Raw genomic sequence first — 13825 nt, forward strand, 5'->3', positions numbered from 1 at the left:
GACAAGCGCAAGGACCAGAGTTCGATCCCCGGTACCAAAAAAAAGAAAGAAAGAAAAAGATGGAATGAGCAAGCCTATATGCCTCCCCAGCAGATAAGATAATTGGTATCACTCGGTCCAATAAAGTTTAGATAGACATCAGCCACCCAGGTGGGTGACCAGAACCTCCTGATCTATCCCTTCCTAAAAAGATTTTTGTTCTTTCTATGTATACTTGGTATGTGACTGTTACAGGTTGTATCTAAATGTCCCACCCAAAGTCTCATGTAGTCAGTCATAGGCGGGGCTTTTTCAGAGGTGGCTGGATCTAGAGTGTGTGATGCTGGGACTGATTCTGATGGTATGCTGGGATCAAGGACACCGGGATTAAGGGTGTGAGTGCTACTTGCCCTAAGTAGCCTGGATAAAATGTAAGGGATAGAAAGAACTGTGGTCCTCTCTTGCTGCTTTACTACCTTCTGCCCCATGAATTGTTTCTCCTCTGCGATGCCTGTCTGCCATCCACCCGGCCTTGGAGCCAGCTGATTACAGACTAAAACCTCTACAAACTGTGAGCTAAATAAACTTTCCCTCCTTTAACTTTGGGTGTCAGGTATTTTGTCTCAGCAACAAGAAAAGTAACTAAGACTGACCTGCTTCCCTACTGGATCAATATTACCTCTGCAGCTATACTTGTAGTCTTACTGGTTGATCACAGTTTTGACCCATGTTGTATCCACCTCATGATTTTGTACCCACCTCGTGATTTTGCTCTATAAAACTTCCTCTGTGAAGTAGGGTCTGCAGCAACCCATTTTTGGGTCCCCTCCTGTCTCTCATCAGGACCTATCTCTCTCAACAAACTGTTCCTACCCTTAATTTCCATTTTTCCTTAGAATTCATTTTTTGATTTTGGGGAACACAAACTCGGTGTATCCGAAATCTATCAGGTTGGGAGTTACATTATTTCCCCTGTAGCAAAACCTCTACAAAGAGCTAAATAAGCCTCTCCTCCTTTAACTCTGCGTGTGGGATTATTCTGTCTCAGCAATGAACAAAGTAAGATGCTAGCTGTTCCTCACATGCTTACCACAAAAAGAACATCAGCTCTTCTTTCCTGGACTCCTTGGTCTCGAAGCTTGCATCATACAAGGCATAGCGACAATCCTTTTCAGGAAGCATCCCCACAAAATGCTTGAAGGGATCAGTGATGGTCACACCCACATCTCCAACTAGGATCTCTTTGCCTTCTTCAACAATGATGCACTTTTTGTCTGCACTGAGACAAAAAATGACAGCCTTCTTTCTTTTTTTAATTTCCTCAGGTGTGGAGCATTTCCGAACTTTCATGTCATAAAAAATGCGACATACTTCATCAGCAACTTGCACTCCCGAGGCCTACAGTGAGGAAAACAATGAGAAAGAGGCTTACAATTTGTTTCATGTCAAATACACATGCTATTTGATTTCTAATGACAGGCTGGCATATAAATCTTTTAAGGTGTATTTCTCATCCAGTAAGAAAGCTGAAAAAGACTCAAGTGCAATCACTAATGATTTCAGACATGGAACTTCATGTGAAACTTACACTGTCTAAGCCTCCATCACCACCTTGTGGTGTGACGGGAGCCTCACCCACCAGCTCTGCAGCCTGAAACTTGAAAGAAGCACTCTTAAAACGCTGCTCATGTTCTTAGACAGCGTTCTCAGAGGCCAGGCTGGAGTCCACTGTCTTCCCTATTTGTGTACCAGGGTCAGTGATGCTGAAAATTCCTTTCACAACACACAGTAGATGGTTGGAGATGCTAAGTTAAAATACAATCCCATTCCTATAGCATCTCTTTTTCTAATAAGAGAACTATTTGTAAAGATCTTCATTCTTCTTATATTTTTAAATGACAATAAATATTTAGCAATGTATCAGTACTTGCTATTAAAATTCCACTTAGGTGGGCTGGGGACTTAGCTCAGTGGCACAAGGTCCTAAGTTTGATCCCCAGTAATGCGGGGGGGGGGGCACTTAGGGCTGAGGTATAGCTTGTCAGAGGATTTGCCTGGTGTGCCCAAGGCTGTGTGTGGTTCAATACCCAGCACCACCCCCTCCCCCGACTCACTTATACTACCTCTAAGTTTTAAATTAACATTAGAATAAATATGAAAATATTTACTGCTGATAACAAAAAGGGTACCTTAATATGGGACTATACTAACCGGAAAAATAACCTTTTACCAAGTTACACTTGCTATTCTGGGATGAATAGTTAAGCAAGATCTTGATGGCAAAAGATCTTAAAACCAGTTTTTAATCTTTCCACCTTCTTTATAGAGTATGCTATTTACATTACCTTTAGTTTATCAGAATTTTTATACTTCATTAAATGCTTTCATTCACTTGTTAGCTTTTCTAAAGCCAGAATTACAAAAAATTTAAATACTAAACAATGTAAAAATATTGACACACAAGATTAATGTCAAATAATTTAAGAAATAAAGATGCATGTATAATGAAGACAACTCAGAATGTATTTAGAAATCAATATAAGGAACCTGTAGTCAAAATATATACAGAACCATTACAACTCAATAATAGAAAAAAAGATAATAATAATAGAAAAATAGATATTTGTATCCCTAAATAAAAAATAATCAACAGTTCTGCACAGATATTTCTCCAAAGAAGATATGGAAAAAATACTCAACACCAACAGTCATTAGGGAAATACAAATCAAAGCCACAGGGAAAACCCACTTCACTACTAGGCTGGCTTAAGAGGACAATAGCAGATGTTGGCAAGGCTGTGGAGACTCTGTGACCCTTGCAGCACAGAGCTGTAAAGAGGCAGCTGGGCAATTCCTTAAAAAGCTAAACTTTAAACTATCTAAGAATTCCACTCCCAGGTCTGTAACTAGAGGATGGAAATGTGTTCACACAACTGTACACGAATGTTCACAGCAACATTATTAATAACAGATCCAAATGGAAACAGCCCTTGTGCTCTCTCTCTAATGAAGAGACTTCAAATGTGTAGTGTTTCCATACAATGGTTTTTGGGGTTTTTGTTTTTCTTGGTACCTGGGATCAAACTCCCGACCTTGTGCTTGTGAGTCAGGCAGCGGCACCACTGAGCTAAATCCCCTGGCCCTTATCCATACAATGGATTACTGCTGGGCCATTAAAAAATGAAGACCTGATTCAGGCTGCAACATAATGACCCCACTGACACTAAATGGGAGAAGCCAGACAGAAAGGCTACACGCTGCCTCAGTCTATTTCTATGCAATGTCCCCAAAAGGCAAATCCACAGACAGAAAACAGAGCAGGGTTTTCTGTGGGCTGACAGGGAAGAAATAAGGAGGAACTGCTAATGGGCATTTTTTTTTTTTGAGTGACTGAAATGTTCTGGCATGTGGTGGGATGATAAATATATAACTCTTGAATATACTGAAAAACCATGGAATTCTGCTTTTTAGTATGTGAATTACAGCCCAATAAAGCTGTTACTTTTAAATGGGGGGCAGGGTGCAGCTCAGTTGGCAGAGTGACTGCCCAACATGCACAAAGCCCTGGTTAGATGCCCAGCAGTACAGATACAAAGCCAACCCCCCCCCCAAAATTAGAATCTGGGGTGGAGGGGCTGGAGAGAATATGTTAAGATCCTACCATTTACTTAATGTTAGGGTAATCAGGCCATTTAATCATCTCATTCACTAAAAGATCTCTAAATATATTTCAATCTAATTTAATCCAGATATAATCATATCTATTTCTATCTAATTGAATCCACATTTTCTGTTTATAAATGACTATAATGAAGTAGTAGATTCAGAAAATTAAGACTAGGAAATGGCAAAAAATACCCAATCTTATTACATTGCTATTACAGTGTTTTCCTTAAGTCTTTCACTGCTTTAGGAGTAGTAGTTTTCTAATCTTTACAATTTATCTATGTTGCCAGGCCTGGTGGCACATGCTTATAATCCCAGCACTCCAGAGCCTGAGGCAGGAAGATCACTGGAAGGTTGGCTACATAGTGAGTTCAAGGCCAGCCTGAACTACGTAAGGACCCTGTCTCAAAAAAAAAAATCTATGTTAAGCAAATTAAGAATGGCTAATTTTCCAATAAAAATGAGTGAAATGCTCCATAACAGAAGAAATCAGACCCTAATTCCTCTAGCTCCTTAGTCTATAATGTTTACAGTATTTCTAAGTCACACTTGACTCAACAACCAATTTTCTGAAGGCAACATCTGAAGTCTTGTGTTTAATCAATCAATATTTGAATATATCTGTCACTATGTAAGTACCTCAAACACTATAAATTCTGATTTAGAAATTAAACTAGTAATGTGCTAGTAACAGAAAACAAAGTAAATATGAATCCTGCAGTTGCACCACACTAACCGCACACATTTCTTTTCTTTTTTTTTGGTACCAGGGATTGAACTCAGGTCCTTGCGCTTGCAAGGTAGGCGGTGGAACCACTGAGCTAAATCCCCAGCCCTAACCCCACACATTTAAATCTAGTCGTCACACAGGCACACTGCTCAGCCTCCAAGGGCTCTGGGATCTAATCCAGCCTCTGTGGTTTCTGATGAGAAGGACCCCGAAGACTTGCACTTGAGGAAATCAACACCAAAGACTGGAGAGGAGAAACTGGAAGCGCTGAACTACAGAAATGAGACTGAAAACAAAAAAAAAATCCAAAGGCATATCAAAGTAAAACCAATACACCTGATCGAGAGAGGAGCCAGCTGAGTGAGATGCCCAAAAGTGATTCCGAATGCTGCTGATATCAAACTTGGAGACAGAAGTCAGTCCAGTCTCCTCTGTAGTGGGACAACCTCCAGAAGAGAGGAGCAGTGGGCATGGAGCCACAACAAGGAGCTTCACAACAAAGCTGTCGACATTACAGAACACAACTGCAAGCAGCCAAAAACCAACTGAGAAGACTAAGGAAAAGAAGGGAAATAACAGTATCATAGAAGCCAAGGGGAAGAATGAGGAAGGGAAGTAACCAAGCCCTGCAGAACTGGAAGAATGAATGACCAATAGGAGACCTCTGGACCTGGCAACTGGGCTGAGCCCCTGAGCAGATGAGGGAACAGGGTCCAAGTCCAGGGCCACAGCCAGTGACCCAGGCACTGAACAGGCAAAGACAACATGCAGCATGGCTAATGGGGATGAGAATAGGGAAGGGTAAATCCAATTCTTGAATTCTGCTGTAAATGCAGAGACTTGCCTGTGCCACACGTTTTATAGCCAAACACTGAAAACCCTTTAATACTCAGAACATTTCTGGGGTGAAGGCAGAGCAGGCAGAGCCTCAAGTGTAGGGACATTTGGGGGGACAGCGCAGAAGCTGCCTTAGAGCACAGCAGAACAAAAAGACTGGAAGGAGATGAAGAGCCAGCTCGACCAGGAGTCATGGTCAGGAGAAAAAGGCCTTCCCTAGTGGCAGGCTTGGAGTGTGCAGATGAGGACTAATTTAAAAAGTAGAACGACCAGAGCTGTGCCTTTGGAAAGTACAGGAAGTCAGGCACAGGAGTAGAGCAGAGCAGCAGCTAGAGCTAATTCAGCAGTGAGGGAGAGGAGACAGAGGCTCCCTGGGCAGTGCACTGAGGAGGAGGTGCCCAGCCAGCACTGGAACAATCAGGTGTCCCTACAATCACTTCACCCAGGACAGGAAGGAGGGGTCAGGGTGGTAAGCAGGAGGCTGATGCCAGGCGCTAACCCTTGCCCTGGGCAGTGGAGTAGCATGGTTCTTCATGACCAGTAATACAGGATTCTACACTCAACCTGTGAAAACAGTCAAGAGCCCTGAGGAGAAGCATACGTTAGTTGACAAGTATTCCTAAAAAAGCACCGTACAGTCTGGAAACGACAGTGACATGGAAGAAGTGAGGGTTCTTTGATGCAGCCACACTGAAGCCAGGCCAGGAGACTGAGCCTGCAGGGACCATCAGGCTCCTCTCTGCCCCTGCCCCTGCCCCTGCCCCTGCTGCCCATGTCCCAGTTCACTTCTCTTTTCCTCTCCTCTCCCTTCCCCTCAAACAGATACTTTGCTGTCCTATAGGAGCTCCCACTGAGATTGTGGCAGGGAAAGATCAGTCATGGGCTAGAAGGGAGATAAAATAATCCTTAAGGAATTGCACTTAGTTTGTTAACCTCTTGAAGATCAAAAGGAGACACTGTGAAATCCAAGCACTGCAATCACAGGAGCCTGGCCCATCTAAGGCCCTCTGCTACCTGGCTGATGCCTGGGCCTCTCCCTGAATTACACAGGCTCCTTCAACTGGAATCTAGGCGTGCAGGAGACCAGCTCATCCTGGTTACCATGTGCAGGAAACATCTGCAGCTGTCACAGATGCTGACTCACAACATCTAGGGTGGAGCCGAGAGTCTCCATTCACAGTCAGATCCAGGAAAGGACCACCAATGCTAAAATTTCATGAAATATAACAATTTTAGCCTACTGCTATATCTATTTCTTTGCCCACAGGTGAAAATTACTGACACTCAATACAGTTTTAACAGTGAAGACCAATAAAGTACACTAACACTAAATGTAGTACTGAGACCACCTGCACAGCAGGAAAGAAAAATGAAAAACAAAAATAGACTATCCCGGAGCTCTGACTGATTACCTTAGAAAGAGAGGGAATTTCCCTGTGTTCTGTACCAGTGAGCACTGGAGAATAACACCGCACTCAGAGCTCCACCACAGGCCCAAACAGCTGCTGCCCTTGAAGCCTATGGTATCCTCACCGACTACTGCCTTTCAAGTCTCAGTGGAGTCCAGTGCTTCTCATCTTCTGGATCTCCACTACACAGTTTATAAATTCTGCTCCAGAGACTGAACCAGTGTGCAGCACTCACTCCATGTACGCTTCTTTAAATAACACTGCTACTCAGAGAGAGAAGTGTGCTGAGTGCAAACACTTGAGAACACGAGACTAAAAAGTCGTTCTCACTATTCTACTATAGGAAGGTGATCTCTGAAATACAGATTTAATTTTTGTAAGCAACCACATCAGTCTAAAAAGTTAACACAAAGACTACTTAAGGCGGTCTATCCTAAAGCAAAATGTCAGGCACAGCGGTCTACTTTTATAGTGCTAACCTCAAGGAGGACACCAGGTCTTGGCTCCACAATTAAAACCATTTTACCTAATCCTAATTAGAGAAATAGGAATAAAAGCTATCTTAACTACCTAGGAAAATTACTTTTAAAAACAATTTTCCCACCAGTCATGATGGCATAATCTCAGCACTCAGGAGGCCAGGGCAGGAGGGTCACCTTGATTTCAAGACCAGCCTATGATATATAGTAAACTGAAGACCAGCCTGGACTACACAGAAAGACCCTGTTGCATAAACAACCAAGTAAATAAATAAATAATGGAAATTATTTTCCTATGCTAACAGTCTGAAATTATTTGAAAGTAGGATACTGTATTACAGATAGGTAGTATAACTTCAAATTTACAAACAACTGGCAGAAAACAATCATTGGTTCCTTTTTCATCTTACTAACTTCTCAAAGAAATCAGGCAGTTAAAATTGGGGTTCACAATTCTCTTTATTTACATCATTCACTGTACAAGGGCCAACAGAAAAAGAATGACTGGAACAACAAAATATCTGGGATTTGAGCTCTAACAGTGGCCACCTCTGAACAGCAAGGGCAACAACAAACAGGACCAGAGCAAGCAGTGCTTTAGGCGTGGGCTCCAAAGTGATCCTATTTGAAGATGGGGGCTGAACAGTTTGGTCAGACTGCTGTGCCCAGGTGAACGGTAGGCGCTCTGTAACTGAACCTTACAGCCTTGAGGCCACTCCTCCTCATTCTCTTTGTCCACATCTTTGTCATTTACCTACATAGTAGTCATCGGAAGGAAGAATTACACATCACATGTCAGGTTGGTTTCTGGTTCACAGTTCTGGACCATACAAAATAGAAATTTGTATGGGTCAAATAGTTGCTGGGTTTCTTGATCTGTAAGTTTCCATTACCAATGGCTTTAGAAAAACTTGGTTGTACTGGTAACTAGGAAGAGCTGACGATGCACAGCAAGTTTCCTGGTTAATAATAATCAGTCTTTGCTTACTGACCAGCACCACTGCCATTCTGTGTGCTATTTCACCAGCTTCTTGAGTTAACAGCACCATAACTGACATTTTATAGCCAATAAAACTCAGGCTAGAGAAGCAAGCTACAACTTGCTCAAGTTCGAAGATCTGAGCACATCTGATTCAACCCTGTGGTATGCACTTGCTCTGGATAAAAAGGTCTCCTAAGGCTAAATGTTCCAAATGAATTCTGTTTATAAGAAAGGAGAATTTGGCCATCTTTTAAAAATCCAGTATCTGATTTTCTCAGCTCATTTAAAAAATACATTTCCAGATAATTATAAAATTCACCTGGAATAATCTTATACATGATATTACATAAATCAAAGTTGCCCTTATTGTTATTATATTGCATTTTAAATTCAGCCTTTCACTTCTCTAATACAGTTGTAGTTTTTCCTCAAGGGGAAAACAAAAAACTCTGGTTATGCCATTTGTTTAAGAGTTAAAGTCTTTGCTTACAAGTTAAACTCTTCATGAAACATTTTGGCCATTCTTTATTTTGACTCTTTAAATTAACACTTAGCATAGGTACTTAAGTCTACCTGAATTTCCCCCCGAAGTTGCTCCCTTGCCCCCAAGAGTCAACCACTTAATTACAAAATACTCTAGAAAACTTTTTTGAAATCCTTGCCCTTGGCAACATTACTCTGTCATTAGGCAGAATACCTCAGGGCATATGTCAATAAAGCTAAATAATATGCTTCCCAAGGCAGAAAAGTAAGTAATAAATGTTACACATTCATTCACCCTAAACATAATGTGTTAAAGTTAAGAGTTACTGGTGTTACTTTATGTTAAATTATTTAAAATAAAGTTAAAATTCAGTTCCTCAATTTGACAGGTGCATTTCAAGTGCTCAATACCCATGGGTGGTCCTGGTTGTCATCTCAGATGGCACTGTTGAGAGCTTGGTGGGGACTCTGGTCAGCCTTCAAGGGTTGTGGTGGGGTAAGGAGTGTCACAGCACCGAGTTATATACATGGCCACCTACTGGCCTTTCTTCACTGTTGAATTTAATAAATGCAGAAAAATATACTTTCATGACAAAATCCCTCAACAAATTAGGTACAGAAAGAATGCACCGCAATGCAATAAAAGCTATGTTGACAAACTCACAGCCAACATCATGCTGAATGGGGAAAAGGCTGGAATTATTTCATCTAAAATCAGAACACGGCAAGGACATCCACTTCCACTAGTCATATTTAGGATGTTACTGGAAGTCTCAGCTAAGGCAGTAAGGCAAGAGAAAGAAACAAAGGATATCCAACTATATACAGAAAAACCTAAAGACACAGGCCGGGGATTTAGCTCAGTGGCACCGTGCCTGCCTTGCAAGCGCAAGGTTGTAAGTTCGATCACCACTACCAAAAAAAAAAGAAAAACCTAAAGACTCTACCAAACAACAGCTAGGACAAATGAATTCAGTAAGATAGAGGATACAAAGTCAACATACAGGACCAGGGATTTAGCTCAGTGGTTTTGCCGCCTGCTGTGCAAGCGCAAGGACCTGGAGTTTGATCTCTGGTACCAAAAACAAAAACAAAACAAAGTCAACATACAAAAACCGGTTACAGTTATATTCCAATAATGAATTTGCAGAGAAAGAAAATCAAGAAAGCAATCTCATTTGTAATAGCTGAAACAAAACCCCAGGAATAAATTTATTATTTTTGTTTTTTGTTTTTTTGGTACCGGGGATAGAACTCAGGTCCTTGTGCTTGCACAGCAGGCGGCGAAACGACTGAGCTAAATCCCCAGCCCTCCAGGAATAAATTTAGCCAGTAAATAATTTCTACAGTGAAAATTATGAATCACTGATAAAAGGAACTGAAGACATACATATAAAAAAGCAAAGTTGGGCCGGGGATTTAGCTCAGTGGTTTCGCTGCCTGCTGTGCAAGTGCAAAGACCCGAGTTCAATCCCCGGTACCAAAAAAAAAAAGCAAAGTCCCTAAAATGTACCAATAAAATAAAATTAAAAAAAAAAAAAGCAAAGCCATCTCAGGTTCATAGATTAGAAGAATATCGTTAAAATGTCCATACTACCCAAAGTAATTACAGATTCAATGCAATTTCCAACAAAATATATATGGTGGTCTGCACAGAATTAGGAAAAACAGTCCTAAAAATTCATATGGAAGCACAAAAAGACTCTGACTAGCCAAAGCATCATAAGTCAAAAGAACAAAGCTAGAGCCATTATGACACATGACCTAAAAATGTAGTACCAAAGCCACAGTATAAACAAAACAGTATAGTACTGGCATAAAAACCAACACACAAACCAGTGGAACAGAGAACCCAGAAATAAATCATGCATCCATAGCCAATCTGACAAAGGAACCAAAAACATGCATTGGAGAAAGGAGAAAGGAGAAAGGATAGTCTCTTCAATAAATGGTTCTAGGGAAACTGGTTACTCACATAAAAGAATGGAACTACTTATAGATGCCTATACTTTACCAGATATAGAAATCAACTCAAAATGGATCAAAGACCTAAATGGAAACCCCAAAACTATGAAATTACTAGAAGAAAACAAAGAAAACACTTCCATTTAACAGGCAATGATTTTTTTTAGATGCTTCGCCACAGCAAAGAGACAACCTGTAGAACATGAGAAAATATTTACAAATTATTCATCCAATAAAGGACTAATGCACAGAAATCAAGGAACTCAAGAGCATAAAAGAAAGACAAAAAAAGAAAACCCCAAAATAATCTTATTTAGGAAGGGGCAAAAGATCTGGAGACAAGAAGATATACACATGGCCAACTATATGGAAAAAATGCTCAACATCACTAATCAGAAAAATGCAAATCAAAACCATGAGAAGGTATTACAGCACTTAGTTAAAATGCCTATTATGAAAATGACAATAAAAGCAGCCAAGGATGCAGAGACAGGGTAACACATGCAATACAGGTACAGACATTACACAAAACCAAGTGACAGTTCCTGCACAAAAAATAAAATTACTACAGTCTAGCCATCCCATGCTTGTTACCTGGCCAAAAGAAATGAAATCAGCTTATCAAAGTGCTACTTTTATTCCCATGTTTATTGCCACACTCTTCACGACAGCTGAGCTATGAAACCAACTGAGGTATTCATCACAGATGACCGAAGAAGACATGGCAAGCAAACACAATGGAATATATAATGCAGTCCAAAGGAAAAACGAAGCCCTGTCATTTGCAGTAGTGTGGACAGAACTAGAAGCCATTCTATTAAGTGATGACAAATATCACCATGTTCTTGCTCGTATGTGGAAGCTTTAAAAGTTGGTCTCATATAGACAGAGAATGGTGGTCACCAAAGGCAAAGAATGGGTTTTAATGGGCCAGGGATTTAGATCAGTGGTGCTGCCACCTGCTTCACAAGCACAAGGTCCCTGAGTTTGATCCTCGGTACCAAAAAAAAAAAAAAAAAAAAAAAAAAGAATGGGTATTAAAGGGAGGATGGACAATGGACAGCAAAGCAGAATTACAGGAAGAATAGGTTCTAGGGTTCTACAGCACAGAAGGGTCACTATGGTTCATGAAAATGTTATATATTTTATTGAAGGAGACTAAAGGTTCCCAACACAAGGAAATGCTAAGTGTTTAAGGAGATAGAAATGCTAATTGTCCTGACTTGATCATAACACGTTGTATACACGCGTCAAATTATCACCATACTCCCTAGATATGTATTACCATTGTGTCAACTGTTTGTAACAGAAACAGTAAGAGTACTGCAAGTTTTCAAACAAATTGAAAGGTAGTACATGCCCCTCTGCTGGGAAAGGGACTACTACCTAGCAATAAAAAAGAACAAACTACAGAAGCAAATGGCTATGCCAACTGAAAAGATGCCAGACTCAATGCAAACAGATGTACGATCCATCTGTATGACATTCTTACGAAGGTGAAACCCCTGGGGAAATAACAGATCAGTGATTCCTGGAGGTGGGTGGAGGGCCTAGGAGGGGAAGTCCTTTGGGGTGGAGGAACTATTCTGTATTGTGATTATAGTAATAGTTGCACAACTGTATACATGTGCCAAAATTTACAGGACTTACAAAGGGTGAATTATATTTTATGTAAATTATCCTGAATGGAAAATTATACATCTAATCTTTATTTCAAAGTCAACAATATAAAAACATTTCTCCTGTTTGAGAAAAACATACCCAATAAACAATAAGCTACAAGGTTTCTCCTTGGTTTAACAACTTGCCCTTATTGTTCAGATGGTTAAGCCAGCAAATCAATGAATCTAAGTCAGGAAAAAGATCTGACAATGTTGGGTAACTGAAACGCCATGGTTTCATGGTCCAGCCCAGTTCCTAAGCCCTACCAATTCCTCCTTAAATGTGTATTTTAAATTTAATCCCTTTCACCTACTATCATGGTCTCCTGTACTTTGATTATTAAGTTTTTATCAAATCCCAAGCACCTACAAGATAAAGTACATCTTTATTAAAACCATTAAAAAAACCTTTATTTTCTGAACCAACACTTTTCAGATTCCTCTTCCACCACACCACAGGCAACCCTATTACTCACTAGTACCTTTTAGAAAATGAATTGGCCATTTACATCAAGAGCCTTGCAATTATCTGCATCTTTTAATCCTTTAAAGTCACAGAACTCTACCTCTAAGAAATTATTACAGGGAAATAATCTACATAATATTAAAAAACAGACGGCACAAATAAACTTAAAAAGGAGAACTGAGGGTCGGGGATTTAGCTCAGTGGTTTCGCTGCCTGCTGCACAAGCGCAAGGATCCAAGTTCGATCCCCAGTACCAAAAAAAACACAAACAAACAAAAAGGAGAACTGAAAAATAAATTTTAGTATATCCACAGAACAGTTCGATGCAGCTATAAAATTGTGTTTATGGAAATTTTTTAATGACAGAAATATTTATGATTTAATACATGTGCTGCCAAAGCGAGCACAGAGATATTTATGATTTAAGTGAGAAAAGATAAGTTATATGTACAGTGCAATATCAATGATGTAAAACAATAGAGAAAAGGAAAGTTTTATAATTATTTTCTCTTAACAGTGGAAATATGTGATTTTTATCTTCCCTAGTCGCCCTCATCAGTATTTATTTTTTTGGTTTTCCTGATAATATCAATTCTACCTGGGTTAGAATTAGATAATATCTCAGTGTGGTTTTGATTTGCATTTTCCTGGTTAGTGCAATTGAGCATTTTTTCATAGACTTGTTGGCCATTTGTCTATCTTCTTTTGAGAAACATCTCTTCAGATCATTTGCCCTTTTTAAAATCAGATTATCTGGTTTTCTGCTGTGCTTTGAGTACCTAATATATTCTGGATATTAACCCCTTGTTGAGTGAAAAGTTTGGAAATATTTTCTCTTCTAGTTCTATGAGTTACTTCTTCACCCTACTATTTCTTTGCTGCACACTACACATACAGCTTTCTTATTCAGTAATTTCATACCCAGAACAGAGTATTTTGAAAAAAATAATGTGAATGCATACAAAAAAATGTATGAGTAGCCTGGCATGGTGATGCATGTCTGTAATCCCAGCACTGGGGAGGCTGAGGCAGGAGGATTGCCTGGAGTTCAAGGCTACCCTCAGCTGCATAGCAATTTCAAGGCCAGGCTGGACTACATAGTGAGACTGTCTCAAAAAGACAAAACAAAAGTATAAGAGGACAGAGTACTTCTTACAAAAGACTTAAA

At 40.0% G+C, this 13825-nt stretch overlaps 1 protein-coding gene across 3 annotated transcripts in view; it reads right to left on the reverse strand.

Annotated features, from left to right (window-relative positions):
- Dstn (destrin, actin depolymerizing factor) overlaps positions 1 to 13825 on the reverse strand; it is a 30898-nt gene that overhangs the window by 4245 nt on the left and 12828 nt on the right. For all 3 annotated transcript variants that reach the window (XM_087188644.1, XM_004840855.4, XM_087188645.1), the window contains exon 2: positions 1070 to 1377. In XM_087188644.1, coding sequence (XP_087044770.1) covers positions 1070 to 1377 — 308 coding nt within the window. The remainder of the gene's footprint in view (positions 1 to 1069; positions 1378 to 13825) is intronic.

This window comes from Heterocephalus glaber, unplaced genomic scaffold (assembly GCF_053883595.1).
Source record: "Heterocephalus glaber isolate CG9 unplaced genomic scaffold, H.glaber_assembly_v1.0 deba00001532, whole genome shotgun sequence".
NCBI classification, from domain to species: Eukaryota; Metazoa; Chordata; class Mammalia; order Rodentia; family Bathyergidae; genus Heterocephalus; species Heterocephalus glaber.